This window comes from Neopsephotus bourkii, unplaced genomic scaffold, assembly GCF_033783945.1.
Source record: "Neopsephotus bourkii isolate Nb327-2 ecotype Australia unplaced genomic scaffold, CSIRO-AGI_Nbou_v1 NB_10, whole genome shotgun sequence".
NCBI classification, from domain to species: Eukaryota; Metazoa; Chordata; class Aves; order Psittaciformes; family Psittacidae; genus Neopsephotus; species Neopsephotus bourkii.
The window spans coordinates 126829-139479 of NW_026900527.1; the positions used below are offsets into that span (position 1 = coordinate 126829).

The 12651-nt window shown below is 59.2% G+C and overlaps 1 protein-coding gene across 1 annotated transcript in view; it reads left to right on the plus strand.

Annotated features, from left to right (window-relative positions):
• Nucleotides 1–10069, plus strand: part of CLPB (ClpB family mitochondrial disaggregase) — a 61088-nt gene extending 51019 nt beyond the window's left edge. The window contains exons 13-17 of the mRNA XM_061368244.1: nucleotides 4124–4280; nucleotides 7785–7858; nucleotides 8142–8261; nucleotides 8351–8455; nucleotides 9815–10069. Coding sequence (XP_061224228.1) covers nucleotides 4124–4280; nucleotides 7785–7858; nucleotides 8142–8261; nucleotides 8351–8455; nucleotides 9815–10066 — 708 coding nt within the window. The 3' untranslated portion in view covers nucleotides 10067–10069. The remainder of the gene's footprint in view (nucleotides 1–4123; nucleotides 4281–7784; nucleotides 7859–8141; nucleotides 8262–8350; nucleotides 8456–9814) is intronic.
• The last annotated feature ends 2582 nt before the right edge of the window (nucleotides 10070–12651 follow it).

Sequence of the window (12651 nt, forward strand, 5' to 3'; positions counted from 1 at the left end):
TAGCATGGAACAGAGCAGGAGCAGGGCTGCAAGGGGCCTGGGTCTCTTATCCCATAGCATGGAACAGAGAGAGCAGGAGCAGGGCTGCAAGGGGCCTGGGTCTCTTATCCCATAGCATGGAACAGAGAGAGCAGGAGCAGGGCTGCAAGGGGCCTGGGTCTCTTATCCCATAGCATGGAACAGAGCAGGAGCAGGGCTGCAAGGGGCCTGGGTCTCTTATCCCATAGCATGGAACAGAGAGAGCAGGAGCAGGGCTGCAAGGGGCCTGGGTCTCTTATCCCATAGCATGGAACAGAGAGAGCAGGAGCAGGGCTGCAAGGGGCCTGGGTCTCTTATCCCATAGCATGGAACAGAGAGAGCAGGAGCAGGGCTGCAAGGGGCCTGGGTCTCTATCCCATAGCATGGAACAGAGAGAGCAGGAGCAGGGCTGCAGGCTGGGCTCTATCCATAGCATGGAACAGAGAGAGCAGGAGCAGGGCTGCAAGGGGCCTGGGTCTCTTATCCCATAGCATGGAACAGAGAGAGCAGGAGCAGGGCTGCAAGGGGCCTGGGTCTCTTATCCCATAGCATGGAACAGAGAGAGCAGGAGCAGGGCTGCAAGGGGCCTGGGTCTCTATCCCATAGCATGGAACAGAGAGAGCAGGAGCAGGGCTGCAAGGGGCCTGGGTCTCTTATCCCATAGCATGGAACAGAGAGAGCAGGAGCAGGGCTGCAAGGGGCCTGGGTCCTTATCCCATAGCATGGAACAGAGAGAGCAGGAGCAGGGCTGCAAGGGGCCTGGGTCTCTTATCCCATAGCATGGAACAAGAGAGCAGGAGCAGGGCTGCAAGGGGCCTGGGTCTCTATCCCATAGCATGGAACAGAGAGAGCAGGAGCAGGGCTGCAAGGGGCCTGGGTCTCTTATCCCATAGCATGGAACAGAGAGAGCAGGAGCAGGGCTGCAAGGGGCCTGGGTCTCTATCCCATAGCATGGAACAGAGCAGGAGCAGGGCTGCAAGGGGCCTGGGTCTCTATCCCATAGCATGGAACAGAGAGAGCAGGAGCAGGGCTGCAAGGGGCTGGGTCCTTATCCCATAGCATGGAACAGAGAGAGCAGGAGCAGGGCTGCAAGGGGCCTGGGTCTCTTATCCCATAGCATGGAACAGAGAGAGCAGGAGCAGGGCTGCAAGGGGCCTGGGTCTCTTATCCCATAGCATGGAACAGAGAGAGCAGGAGCAGGGCTGCAAGGGGCCTGGGTCTCTTATCCCATAGCATGGAACAGAGAGAGCAGGAGCAGGGCTGCAAGGGGCCTGGGTCTCTTATCCCATAGCATGGAACAGAGAGAGCAGGAGCAGGGCTGCAAGGGGCCTGGGTCTCTTATCCCATAGCATGGAACAGAGAGAGCAGGAGCAGGGCTGCAAGGGGCCTGGGTCTCTTATCCCATAGCATGGAACAGAGAGAGCAGGAGCAGGGTGCAAGGGGCCTGTTCTTATCCCATAGCATGGAACAGAGAGAGCAGGAGCAGGGCTGCAAGGGGCCTGGGCTCTTATCCCATAGCATGGAACAGAGAGAGCAGGAGCAGGGCTGCAAGGGGCCTGGGTCTCTATCCCATAGCATGGAACAGAGAGAGCAGGAGCAGGGCTGCAAGGGGCCTGGGTCTCTTATCCCATAGCATGGAACAGAGCAGGAGCAGGGCTGCAAGGGGCCTGGGTCTCTTATCCCATAGCATGGAACAGAGAGAGCAGGAGCAGGGTTCAAGGGGCCTGGGTCTCTTATCCCATAGCATGGAACAGAGAGAGCAGGAGCAGGGCTGCAAGGGGCCTGGGTCTCTTATCCCATAGCATGGAACAGAGCAGGAGCAGGGCTGCAAGGGGCCTGGGTCTCTTATCCCATAGCATGGAACAGAGAGAGCAGGAGCAGGGCTGCAAGGGGCCTGGGTCTCTTATCCCATAGCATGGAACAGAGCAGGAGCAGGGCTGCAAGGGGCCTGGGTCTCTTATCCCATAGCATGGAACAGAGAGAGCAGGAGCAGGGCTGCAAGGGGCCTGGGTCTCTTATCCCATAGCATGGAACAGAGCAGGAGCAGGGCTGCAAGGGGCCTGGGTCTCTTATCCCATAGCATGGAACAGAGAGAGCAGGAGCGCTCTATCCCAGATGGACAGAGAGAGCAGGAGCAGGGCTGCAAGGGCCTGGGTCTCTTATCCCATAGCATGGAACAGAGAGAGCAGGAGCAGGGCTGCAAGGGGCCTGGGTCTCTTATCCCATAGCATGGAACAGAGCAGGAGCAGGGCTGCAAGGGGCCTGGGTCTCTTATCCCATAGCATGGAACAGAGAGAGCAGGAGCAGGGCTGCAAGGGGCCTGGGTCTCTTATCCCATAGCATGGAACAGAGAGAGCAGGAGCAGGGCTGCAAGGGGCCTGGGTCTCTTATCCCATAGCATGGAACAGAGAGAGCAGGAGCAGGGCTGCAAGGGGCCTGGGTCTCTATCCCATAGCATGGAACAGAGAGAGCAGGAGCAGGGCTGCAAGGGGCCTGGGTCCTTATCCCATAGCATGGAACAGAGAGAGCAGGAGCAGGGTGCAAGGGGCTGGGTCTCTATCCCATAGCATGGAACAGAGAGAGCAGGAGCAGGGCTGCAAGGGGCCTGGGTCTCTTATCCCATAGCATGGAACAGAGAGAGCAGGAGCAGGGCTGCAAGGGGCCTGGGTCTCTTATCCCATAGCATGGAACAGAGAGAGCAGGAGCAGGGCTGCAAGGGGCCTGGGTCTCTTATCCCATAGCATGGAACAGAGCAGGAGCAGGGCTGCAAGGGGCCTGGGTCTCTTATCCCATAGCATGGAACAGAGAGAGCAGGAGCAGGGCTGCAAGGGGCCTGGGTCTCTTATCCCATAGCATGGAACAGAGCAGGAGCAGGGCTGCAAGGGGCCTGGGTCTCTTATCCCATAGCATGGAACAGAGAGAGCAGGAGCAGGGCTGCAAGGGGCCTGGGTCTCTTATCCCATAGCATGGAACAGAGAGAGCAGGAGCAGGGCTGCAAGGGGCCTGGGTCTCTTATCCCATAGCATGGAACAGAGCGAGCAGGAGCAGGCTTGGGAAGTCAGGAGCTCCCCAGGCAGTTTTGCTTCCTTTCAGCTGATCTCCAGCCCGACAACACAAATCCTTGTTGGGTGCTTGAGATTAACATTTGGGTTATTGCCCTGTCAAGTGCGTGCTGCAGGAATTGATTTCCCATTGAGCTGCTGCTCCGTGATCTATGCAAGGAAAAATGGAGTTATTAATCCTTCACAGGAGCACAAAAGCCCTGTAAAGCCCTGGCACTGTGATGCTGGGGAGCATCCCTGCCTCGCAGCACCATCAGCAGTGCCTTGGCAATGAAGCTGCAGTGCAACAGGCAGAGCCTGAGCACAGGGTGCAGGGCAGGGGGAGCTTGCAAGTCCCCTGGGGTTCATCGTGGTGCTTTCAGCCCCACACAAAGCTCCTGCCCCACAAGCACGCCCAGGCAGCCCCATGGGGAGCTTGGGACTCAGGGTGAGCATCAGGGCTCTGTTGCTCCAGGAGGCTGAGTTAGGGGTGCCCTTGAGCACACTCACCCAGTGAGGCGCTTCCCAGAGCTTCCATTAAGGATGTGCTGGGTGGGGATGGCTGGGACCATGGAGAGGGCAAATCACTGCTGCCCTCCTGCTTGAATCCATGGGCATCCATTGGAAATGAGACCTCAGAGCAGCTCCAGTGCCTAAAGGGGCTGCAGGAAAGCTGGAGAGGGGCTTGAGACAAGGGCCTGTAGGGCCAGGCCAAGGGGAATGGCTTGAACCTGCCCGAGGGGAGACTGAGCTGAGCTCTTAGGCAGAAGCTCTTCCCTGGGAGGGTGCTGAGGCGCTGGCACAGGGTGCCCAGAGAAGCTGTGGCTGCCCCATCCCTGGCAGTGCTCAAGGCCAGGTTGGACACAGGGGCTTGGAGCAAGCTGCTCCAGTGGAAGGGGTCCCTGCCCGTGGTTTTAGATGGGCTTTCAGCTCCCTTCATCCCACCCCATCCCATGATGTAAATCAATCCACTCTGGGGAAACATGGCACCCGTGTCCTCCTCATGGTTTGGCTGCATCCCATGGCTCCTGCTCACGCTGAGCTGTGTCCTGGTGCTGTTACAGGGCAGGCTCACGGATGGGAAGGGCAAGACCATTGACTGCAAAGATGCCATCTTCATCATGACCTCCAACGTGGCCAGCGAGGAGATCGCCCAGCACGCGCTGCAGCTGCGCCAGGAGGCCCTGGAGATGGGCAAGAAGAGGCTAGCAGAAAACCTAGGTACGGGGTCTACCAATGGGGCTGAGACCCACAAACCATCCACCCTCAGCTCCTCACCCTCAGCTCCTCACCTTCAGCTTCTCACCCTTCAGCTCCTCACCCTCAGCTCCTCACCTTCAGCTCCTCACCTCCAGCTCCTCACCCTCAGCTCCTCACCCTTCAGCTCCTCGCCCTCAGCTCCTCACCCTTCAGCTCCTCACCCTCAGCTCCTCACCTTCAGCTCCTCACCTCCAGCTCCTCACCCTCAGCTCCTCACCCTTCAGCTCCTCACCTTCAGCTCCTCACCCTCAGCTCCTCACCTTCAGCTCCTCACCCTCAGCTCCTCACCCTCAGCTCCTCACCTTCAGCTCCTCACCCTCAGCTCCTCACCCTCAGCTCCTCACCCTTCAGCTCCTCACCCTCAGCTCCTCACCTTCAGCTCCTCACCCTTCAGCTCCTCACCCTCAGCTCCTCACCTTCAGCTCCTCACCCTTCAGCTCCTCACCCTCAGCTCCTCGCCCTCAGCTCCTCACCCTCAGCTCCTCACCCTCAGCTCCTCACCCTCAGCTCCTCACCTTCAGCTCCTCACCCTCAGCTCCTCACCTTCAGCTCCTCACCCTCAGCTCCTCACCCTCAGCTCCTCACCTTCAGCTCCTCACCCTCAGCTCCTCACCCTCAGCTCCTCACCTTCAGCTCCTCACCCTCAGCTCCTCACCCTCAGCTCCTCACCTTCAGCTCCTCACCCTTCAGCTCCTCACCTTCAGCTCCTCACCCTCAGCTCCTCGCCCTTAGCTCAGCTAAAGGAGAATTGAGTAGGGTAAGAGCAGCCTCTGATGTGAACTGAGCACCTCCACTGCAGCAGCAGAGCCCAAATTCATCTGCATCCCTCCAGCAGCACCAGGAGGGCCCCGGGGCCTGGTTGGTCTCTGCTGTGCCAGGGGTGGATGGATGCAAGGGTGTGTAGTGATGCTGCACCAAGGGCTGTCCCCTTTGGCTCTAAATTGCACAGCAGTGTGTGAGCACAGACCTGTTAAGATCCTATTATGGACCTGTATGTGTGGACACATCTTCAGCAGGGCAGCTAGGAGTGTGATGGACGATGAGAAGCTCCCCATGACCCAGCCATGTGCAGAGAAGGCTCCTGAAGGGGAGACCTTAGAGCAGCTCCAGTGCCTAAAGGGGCTGCAGGGAACCTGGAGAGGGGCTTGGGACAAGGGCCTGTAGGGCCAGGCCAAGGGGAATGGCTTGAACCTGCCCGAGGGGAGACTGAGCTGAGCTCTTAGGCAGAAGCTCTTCCCTGTGAGGGTGCTGAGGCGCTGGCACAGGGTGCCCAGAGAAGCTGTGGCTGCCCCATCCCTGGCAGTGCTCAAGGCCAGGTTGGACACAGGGGCTTGGAGCAAGCTGCTCTATGGAAGGGGTCCCTGACCGTGGCAGGGGTTGGGACTGGAGGAGCTTTAAGCTCCCTTCATCCCAACCCATTCCCTGTGCCATCAGGGCTACACCACATTCCCCAAAGCTCCATCTCCAGAGCCCTCCTCACCAGTAAGTGCTGGGATGTACCTGGGACCTGCAGCATCTGCCCCAGCTCCGTGGCAGCAGGAGAACAACGTTGCTTTGGGGCATCCCTTCCATTTCCCAGCTGCTTTCTCCCTGTCTCTCCCTGTTTGCTCTGAGTGCTGGGTGTTGGAGCTGGCCACGAGCACTGCTGCTCAATGAGGAATACATCAGATTTCCATTGCCAGCAGCAGGCAGAGCCCACCTGCAGTGAGGGAGCGCATCCCAGCCCCAGTCCTGCCCTCATCACGTTCCCCAGGGCTCCTTCCCATCGATGGAGATGCTCCAGAGCCATGGGCTCAGTGCCTGGGGGGGCAGATACATGGGGAGATAAAGGGAAGGAGCTGCTGCAGCATCTCCATCGCTGCCAGTGGGTGTTATGGGTGGCAAACGTGGATACTGGGAGCAGCTCCATGTCCTCTGCCTCCTCCAGCTCTCATTGGGAATGCTGTGCCACATTCCCATTGCTTATTGAACCCCCCCCATTGGTGTCTATTAGAGAAGGGAAATGGGATAAATCCCCATAACCAAGGCCCTCTGCTCTCTTTCAATGGACTGCAATGTCCAAACCGCACCCTGGGGTGCACCCTGGGGTGCTGCTGTCACCATGAGGGGTGATGGCACCAGTGTGGAGTTGGTAGAGCCCATGAGCCCCTTTCTGCTACTGCCGGGGATGCAGCGATGCTCATCAGGGCTGCAAAGGTGGGAAGGGCACCCAGCACCCAGCATGGGTCCTTCTCCAGCACCCTGCATGCTGGGATCCCATATGGAGCACCTGGGATGCAGCGATCTCCCCGCAAGCATCCTTGTGTTACACAGGATGTGGAGTTTGGTGCTGAAGGGGGCCTATAGGGATGCTGGGGATGGGCTCTTCATTAGGGACTGCAGTGATAGGACAAGGGGTGATGGGTTCAGACTGAAACAGGGGAAGTTTAGATTGGATCTAAGGAGGGAATTCTTCCCTGTGAGGGTGCTGAGGCACTGGAATGGGTGCCCAGGGAGGTTGTGAATGCTCCATCCCTGGCAGTGTTCAAGGCCAGGTTGGACAGAGCCTTGGGTGCTGTGGTTTAGTGTGAGGTGTCCCTGCCCATGGCAGGGGTTGGAACTGGGTGATGTTAAGGTCCTTTCCAACCCAAACTATTCTATGGTTCTATGAGGGTGCAGGGGGGGGGTGAGGTGGGGAAACCAGAGAGGCTTTGGGTGGCAGGGAGGGAAAGCAGCACCCGGGCTGGTGGCTGTGGTTGAGAGCAGGGATTCGGGACCAGCCAGACCCTGGCTCCATCTGCAGTCAGCAGAGGGAAGTGGACTCCGGCCAGAGCTGCACAGCGTGAGCAGGGGCTGCCCCCGCATCATGGCTTGGGTTGGGATGAAGGGATCCTAAAGCTCCTCCAGTCCCAACCCCTGCTCATTGCAGGGACCCCTTCCACTGGAGCAGCTTGCTCCAAGCCCCTGTGTCCAACCTGGCCTTGAGCACTGCCAGGGATGGGGCAGCCACAGCTTCTCTGGGCACCCTGTGCCAGCGCCTCAGCACCCTCACAGGGAAGAGCTTCTGCCTAAGAGCTCAGCTCAGGCTCCCCTGGGGCAGGTTCAAGCCATTCCCCTTGGCCTGGCCCTACAGGCCCTTGTCCCAAGCCCCTCTGCAGGTTCCCTGCAGCCCCTTTAGGCACTGGAGCTGCTTTAAGGTCTCCAGGGTGGAGGGCAGGGAGCAGAGGCAGAGCAGGGCCCCTTTCACTATGGGCCACCTCATGGAGGTGCTGTCCTCGAGCACCCAACGTGTGCAGGGGCAGCCGTGGGGCACCCAGCCCTGCACCAGGGTGCCAAGCACAGGGGCACCCCCTTTCCAAGCCACTCGGGGTTGGTGGCACACGTGGAGGCCCCAAAGTCCTGCGTGGATCGCAGCTCCCGGAGGTGGCAGATGGGAAGGAGCCCATGTCCCACCCTGCACCAACCCTTGTCCTCCTTGCCTTGCAGATGATGTGCAGGTGAGCGACCAGATCACCATCTCCAAGCAGTTCAAGGAGAAGGTCATTCGGCCCATCCTGAAGGTATGGATGAGGTTCAGGAGGCCTCAGCTTGGGGCTCTGAGTCCTTTGATGGAGGCATGGAATCATGGAATGGTTTGGGATGAAGGGACCTTAACACTGAGCCAGTTCCCTGGCGGTGCTCAAGGCCAGGTTGGACACAGGCTTGGAGCAAGCTGCTCTATGGAAGGGGTCCCTGCCCATGGCAGGTATTGGGGCTGGATGGGCTTTAAGGTCATCCCAAACCGCTCCATGTCCCTGTGACCCCATCCTTCCCATCCCATTGATCCCATTTGACCCATTGCAGGCTCACTTCAAACGTGATGAGTTCCTGGGCAGGATCAATGAGATTGTCTATTTCCTGCCCTTCTGCCATGCAGAGCTCATCCAGTTGGTCAACAAGGAGCTGAACTTCTGGGCCAAGAAGGTAAGAACCATCCCTGGCCTCCAGCTGCCTTCTCAGAGGGGATGGGGTGAAGGCACTGCAGCCTCTTCCTCCTCTTCCTCACCCAATAGGCCAAGGCAAGGCACAACATCACCCTGCTGTGGGACAGGGAGGTCATGGATGTGTTGGCTGATGGCTACAACCTGCACTACGGAGCCCGCTCCATCAAGCACGAGGTAAAGGCAGGGATGGAGCTCGGTGGCATCGCCCCAGCTTGGAGAGGGGAGGGTGAAGGAATGGCTTGGAGCAAGCTGCTCCAGTGGAAGGGGTTGGGACCGGAGGAGCTTTCAGCTCCCTTCATCCCACCCCATTCCACGGTGCTGCCATCCCGGTGATGCCCGAGGGTTGCATTTCGAGCTGACAGCTCCGTGGTACCCGCAGGTGGAGCCCGCTCCATCAAGCACGAGGTAAAGGCAGGGATGGAGCTCGGTGGCATCGCCCCAGCTTGGAGAGGGGAGGGTGAAGGAATGGGTTGGAGCAAGCTGCTCCAGTGGAAGGGGTTGGGAACGGAGGAGCTTTCAGCTCCCTTCATCCCACCCCATTCCACGGTGCTGCCATCCCGGTGATGCCCGAGGGTTGCATTTCGAGCTGACAGCTCCGTGGTACCCGCAGGTGGAGCCCGCTCCATCAAGCACGAGGTAAAGGCAGGGATGGAGCTCGGTGGCATCGCCCCAGCTTGGAGAGGGGAGGGTGAAGGAATGGGTTGGAGCAAGCTGCTCCAGTGGAAGGGGTTGGGAACGGAGGAGCTTTCAGCTCCCTTCATCCCACCCCATTCCACGGTGCTGCCATCCCGGTGATGCCCGAGGGTTGCATTTCAAGCTGACAGCTCCATGGTACCCGCAGGTGGAGCCCGCTCCATCAAGCACGAGGTAAAGGCAGGGATGGAGCTCGGTGGCATCGCCCCAGCTTGGAGAGGGGAGGGTGAAGGAATGGTTGGAGCAAGCTGCTCCAGTGGAAGGGGTTGGGACCGGAGGAGCTTTCAGCTCCCTTCATCCCACCCCATTCCACGGTGCTGCCATCCCGGTGATGCCCGAGGGTTGCATTTCGAGCTGACAGCTCCGTGGTACCCGCAGGTGGAGCCCGCTCCATCAAGCACGAGGTAAAGGCAGGGATGGAGCTCGGTGGCATCGCCCCAGCTTGGAGAGGGGAGGGTGAAGGAATGGCTTGGAGCAAGCTGCTCCAGTGGAAGGGGTTGGGACCGGAGGAGCTTTCAGCTCCCTTCATCCCACCCCATTCCACGGTGCTGCCATCCCAGTGATGCCTGAGGGTTGCATTTCGAGCTGACAGCTCCGTGGTACCCGCAGGTGGAGCCCGCTCCATCAAGCACGAGGTAAAGGCAGGGATGGAGCTCGGTGGCATCGCCCCAGCTTGGAGAGGGGAGGGTGAAGGAATGGGTTGGAGCAAGCTGCTCCAGTGGAATGGGTTGGGAATACAGGAGCTTTCAGCTCCCTTCATCCCACCCCATTCCACGGTGCTGCCATCCCGGTGATGCTCGAGGGTTGCATTTCGAGCTGACAGCTCCGTGGTACCCGCAGGTGGAGCGGCGCGTGGTGAACCAGCTGGCTGCTGCCTACGAGCAGGACCTGCTGCCCCGCGGCTGCACCCTGCGCATCGCTGTGGAGGGCTCGGACAAGCAGCTCCTCAAGGGCCATGAGAGCTCCTCAGAGGGTGCTGGAGCAGGGAAAGCCCCCACGCTGCGACTGGAGATCGTGGAGCAGGGCAGCAGGGCCCGCAGGCTCGACATCCAGGCGCCCCTCAGCCCCGAGAACATCACCTACTTCCTATAGGCACCGGGGCAGTGAAGCATCCTCTGACTGCACTGCAGCAGTGAAGCATCCTCTGATTGCACCGGGGCAGTAAAGCATCCTCTGACTGCACCGGGGCAGTAAAGCATCCTCTGACTGCATCGGGGCAGTAAAGCATCCTCTGACTGCATCGGGGCAGTGAAGCATCCTCTGACTGCACCGGGGCAGAGCATCCTTGACTGCATCGGGGCAGTAAAGCATCCTCTGACTGCATCGGGGCAGTGAAGCATCCTCTGACTGCACCGGGGCAGTGAAGCATCCTCTGACTGCACCGGGGCAGTAAAGCATCCTCTGACTGCACCGGGGCAGTAAAGCATCCTCTGACTGCATCGGGGCAGTGAAGCATCCTCTGACTGCACCGGGGCAGTGAAGCATCCTCTGACTGCACCGGGGCAGTGAAGCATCCTCTGACTGCATCGGGGCAGTAAAGCATCCTCTGACTGCATCGGGGCAGTGAAGCATCCTCTGACTGCACCGGGGCAGTGAAGCATCCTCTGACTGCATCGGGGCAGTAAAGCATCCTCTGACTGCACCGGGGCAGTAAAGCATCCTCTGACTGCACCGGGGCAGTAAAGCATCCTCTGACTGCACCGGGGCAGTAAAGCATCCTCTGACTGCACCGGGGCAGTAAAGCATCCTCTGACTGCACCGGGGCAGTAAAGCATCCTCTGACTGCACCGGGGCAGTAAAGCATCCTCTGACTGCATCGGGGCAGTAAAGCATCCTCTGACTGCACCGGGGCAGTAAAGCATCCTCTGACTGCATCGGGGCAGTGAAGCATCCTCTGACTGCACCGGGGCAGTAAAGCATCCTCTGACTGCACCGGGGCAGTAAAGCATCCTCTGACTGCACTGCAGCAGTGAAGCATCCTCTGACTGCACCGGGGCAGTAAAGCATCCTCTGACTGCACGGGGCAGAAAGCATCCTCTGACTGCACCGGGCAGAAAGCATCCTCTGATCCTCTGACTGCATCGGGGCAGTAAAGCATCCTCTGACTGCACCGGGGCAGTAAAGCATCCTCTGACTGCATCGGGGCAATAAAGCATCCTCTGACTGCATCGGGGCAGTAAAGCATCCTCTGACTGCACCGGGGCAGCAAAGCATCCTCTGACTGCACTGCAGCAGTGAAGCATCCTCTGACTGCACTGGGGCAGTAAAGCATCCTCTGACTGCACCGGGGCAGTAAAGCATCCTCTGACTGCACCGGGGCAGTAAAGCATCCTCTGACTGCATCGGGGCAGTAAAGCATCCTCTGACTGCATCGGGGCAGTAAAGCATCCTCTGACTGCACCGGGGCAGTAAAGCATCCTCTGACTGCATCGGGGCAGTGAAGCATCCTCTGACTGCACCGGGGCAGTAAAGCATCCTCTGACTGCATCGGGGCAGCAAAGCATCCTCTGACTGCACCGGGGCAGTAAAGCATCCTCTGACTGCATCGGGGCAGTGAAGCATCCTCTGACTGCACCGGGGCAGTAAAGCATCCTCTGACTGCACCAGGGCAGTAAAGCATCCTCTGACTGCACCGGGGCAGTAAAGCATCCTCTGACTGCATCGGGGCAGTGAAGCATCCTCTGACTGCACCGGGGCAGTGAAGCATCCTCTGACTGGATCGGGGCAGTAAAGCATCCTCTGACTGCACCGGGGCAGTAAAGCATCCTCTGACTGCATCAGGGCAGTAAAGCATCCTCTGACTGCATCAGCCCCGGGGGGTGAGGACCAGCAGGAGGTGGGCACTGGGGATGCAGCAGGGAGGTCTTGGGGCACTGGAGGGGGTGATGGAGCCTCTGGAGGAGGGGAGGGCACGCAGAAGGTGAGGGGGGGCGCTTGGGAAGGCTGGTCCATAGGGAGGGATGGGATGGAGGTGGGGAAGGGGCAGGCAGGGGAGGGATGCGGCGGGGCTCGCATGGGGGAGCAGCGCACGGTGTGGGTCTGCCTGGTTCTTTACTGCAATAATAAACCAGTGGCCTCCCAGTGCAAACCAGTGGCTTCCAGTGTAAACCAGTGACTTCCAGTGCAAACCAGCACATCTCCCAGTGCAAACCAGCACATCTCCCAGTGCAAACCAGTGACTTCCCAGTGCAAACCAGTGACTTCCCAGTGCAACCCAGTGACCTCCCAGTGCAAACCAGTGATCTGCCAGTGCAAACCAGTGACTTCCAGTGCAAACCAGCACATCTCCCAGTGACTTCCCAGTGCAAACCAGTGACCTCCCAGTGCAAACCAGTGACTTCCAGTGCTAACCAGTGACTTCCCAGTGCAAACCAGTGGCTTCCCAGTGCAAACCAGTGACTTCCAGGGCAAACCAGTGACTTCCTAGGGCAAACCAGTGACTTCCCAGTGCAAACCAGTGACCTCCCAGTGCAAACCAGTTACCTCCCAGTGCAAACCAGTGACTTCCAGTGCAAACCAGTGACTTCCCAGTGCAAACCAGTGACTTCCCAGTGCAAACCAGTGACTTCCCAGTGCAAACCAGTAACTTCCAGTGCAAACCAGTGACTTCCCAGTGCAAACCAGTGACCTCCCAGTGCAAACCAGTGGCCTCCCAGTGCAAACCCCTCTCTGATCCC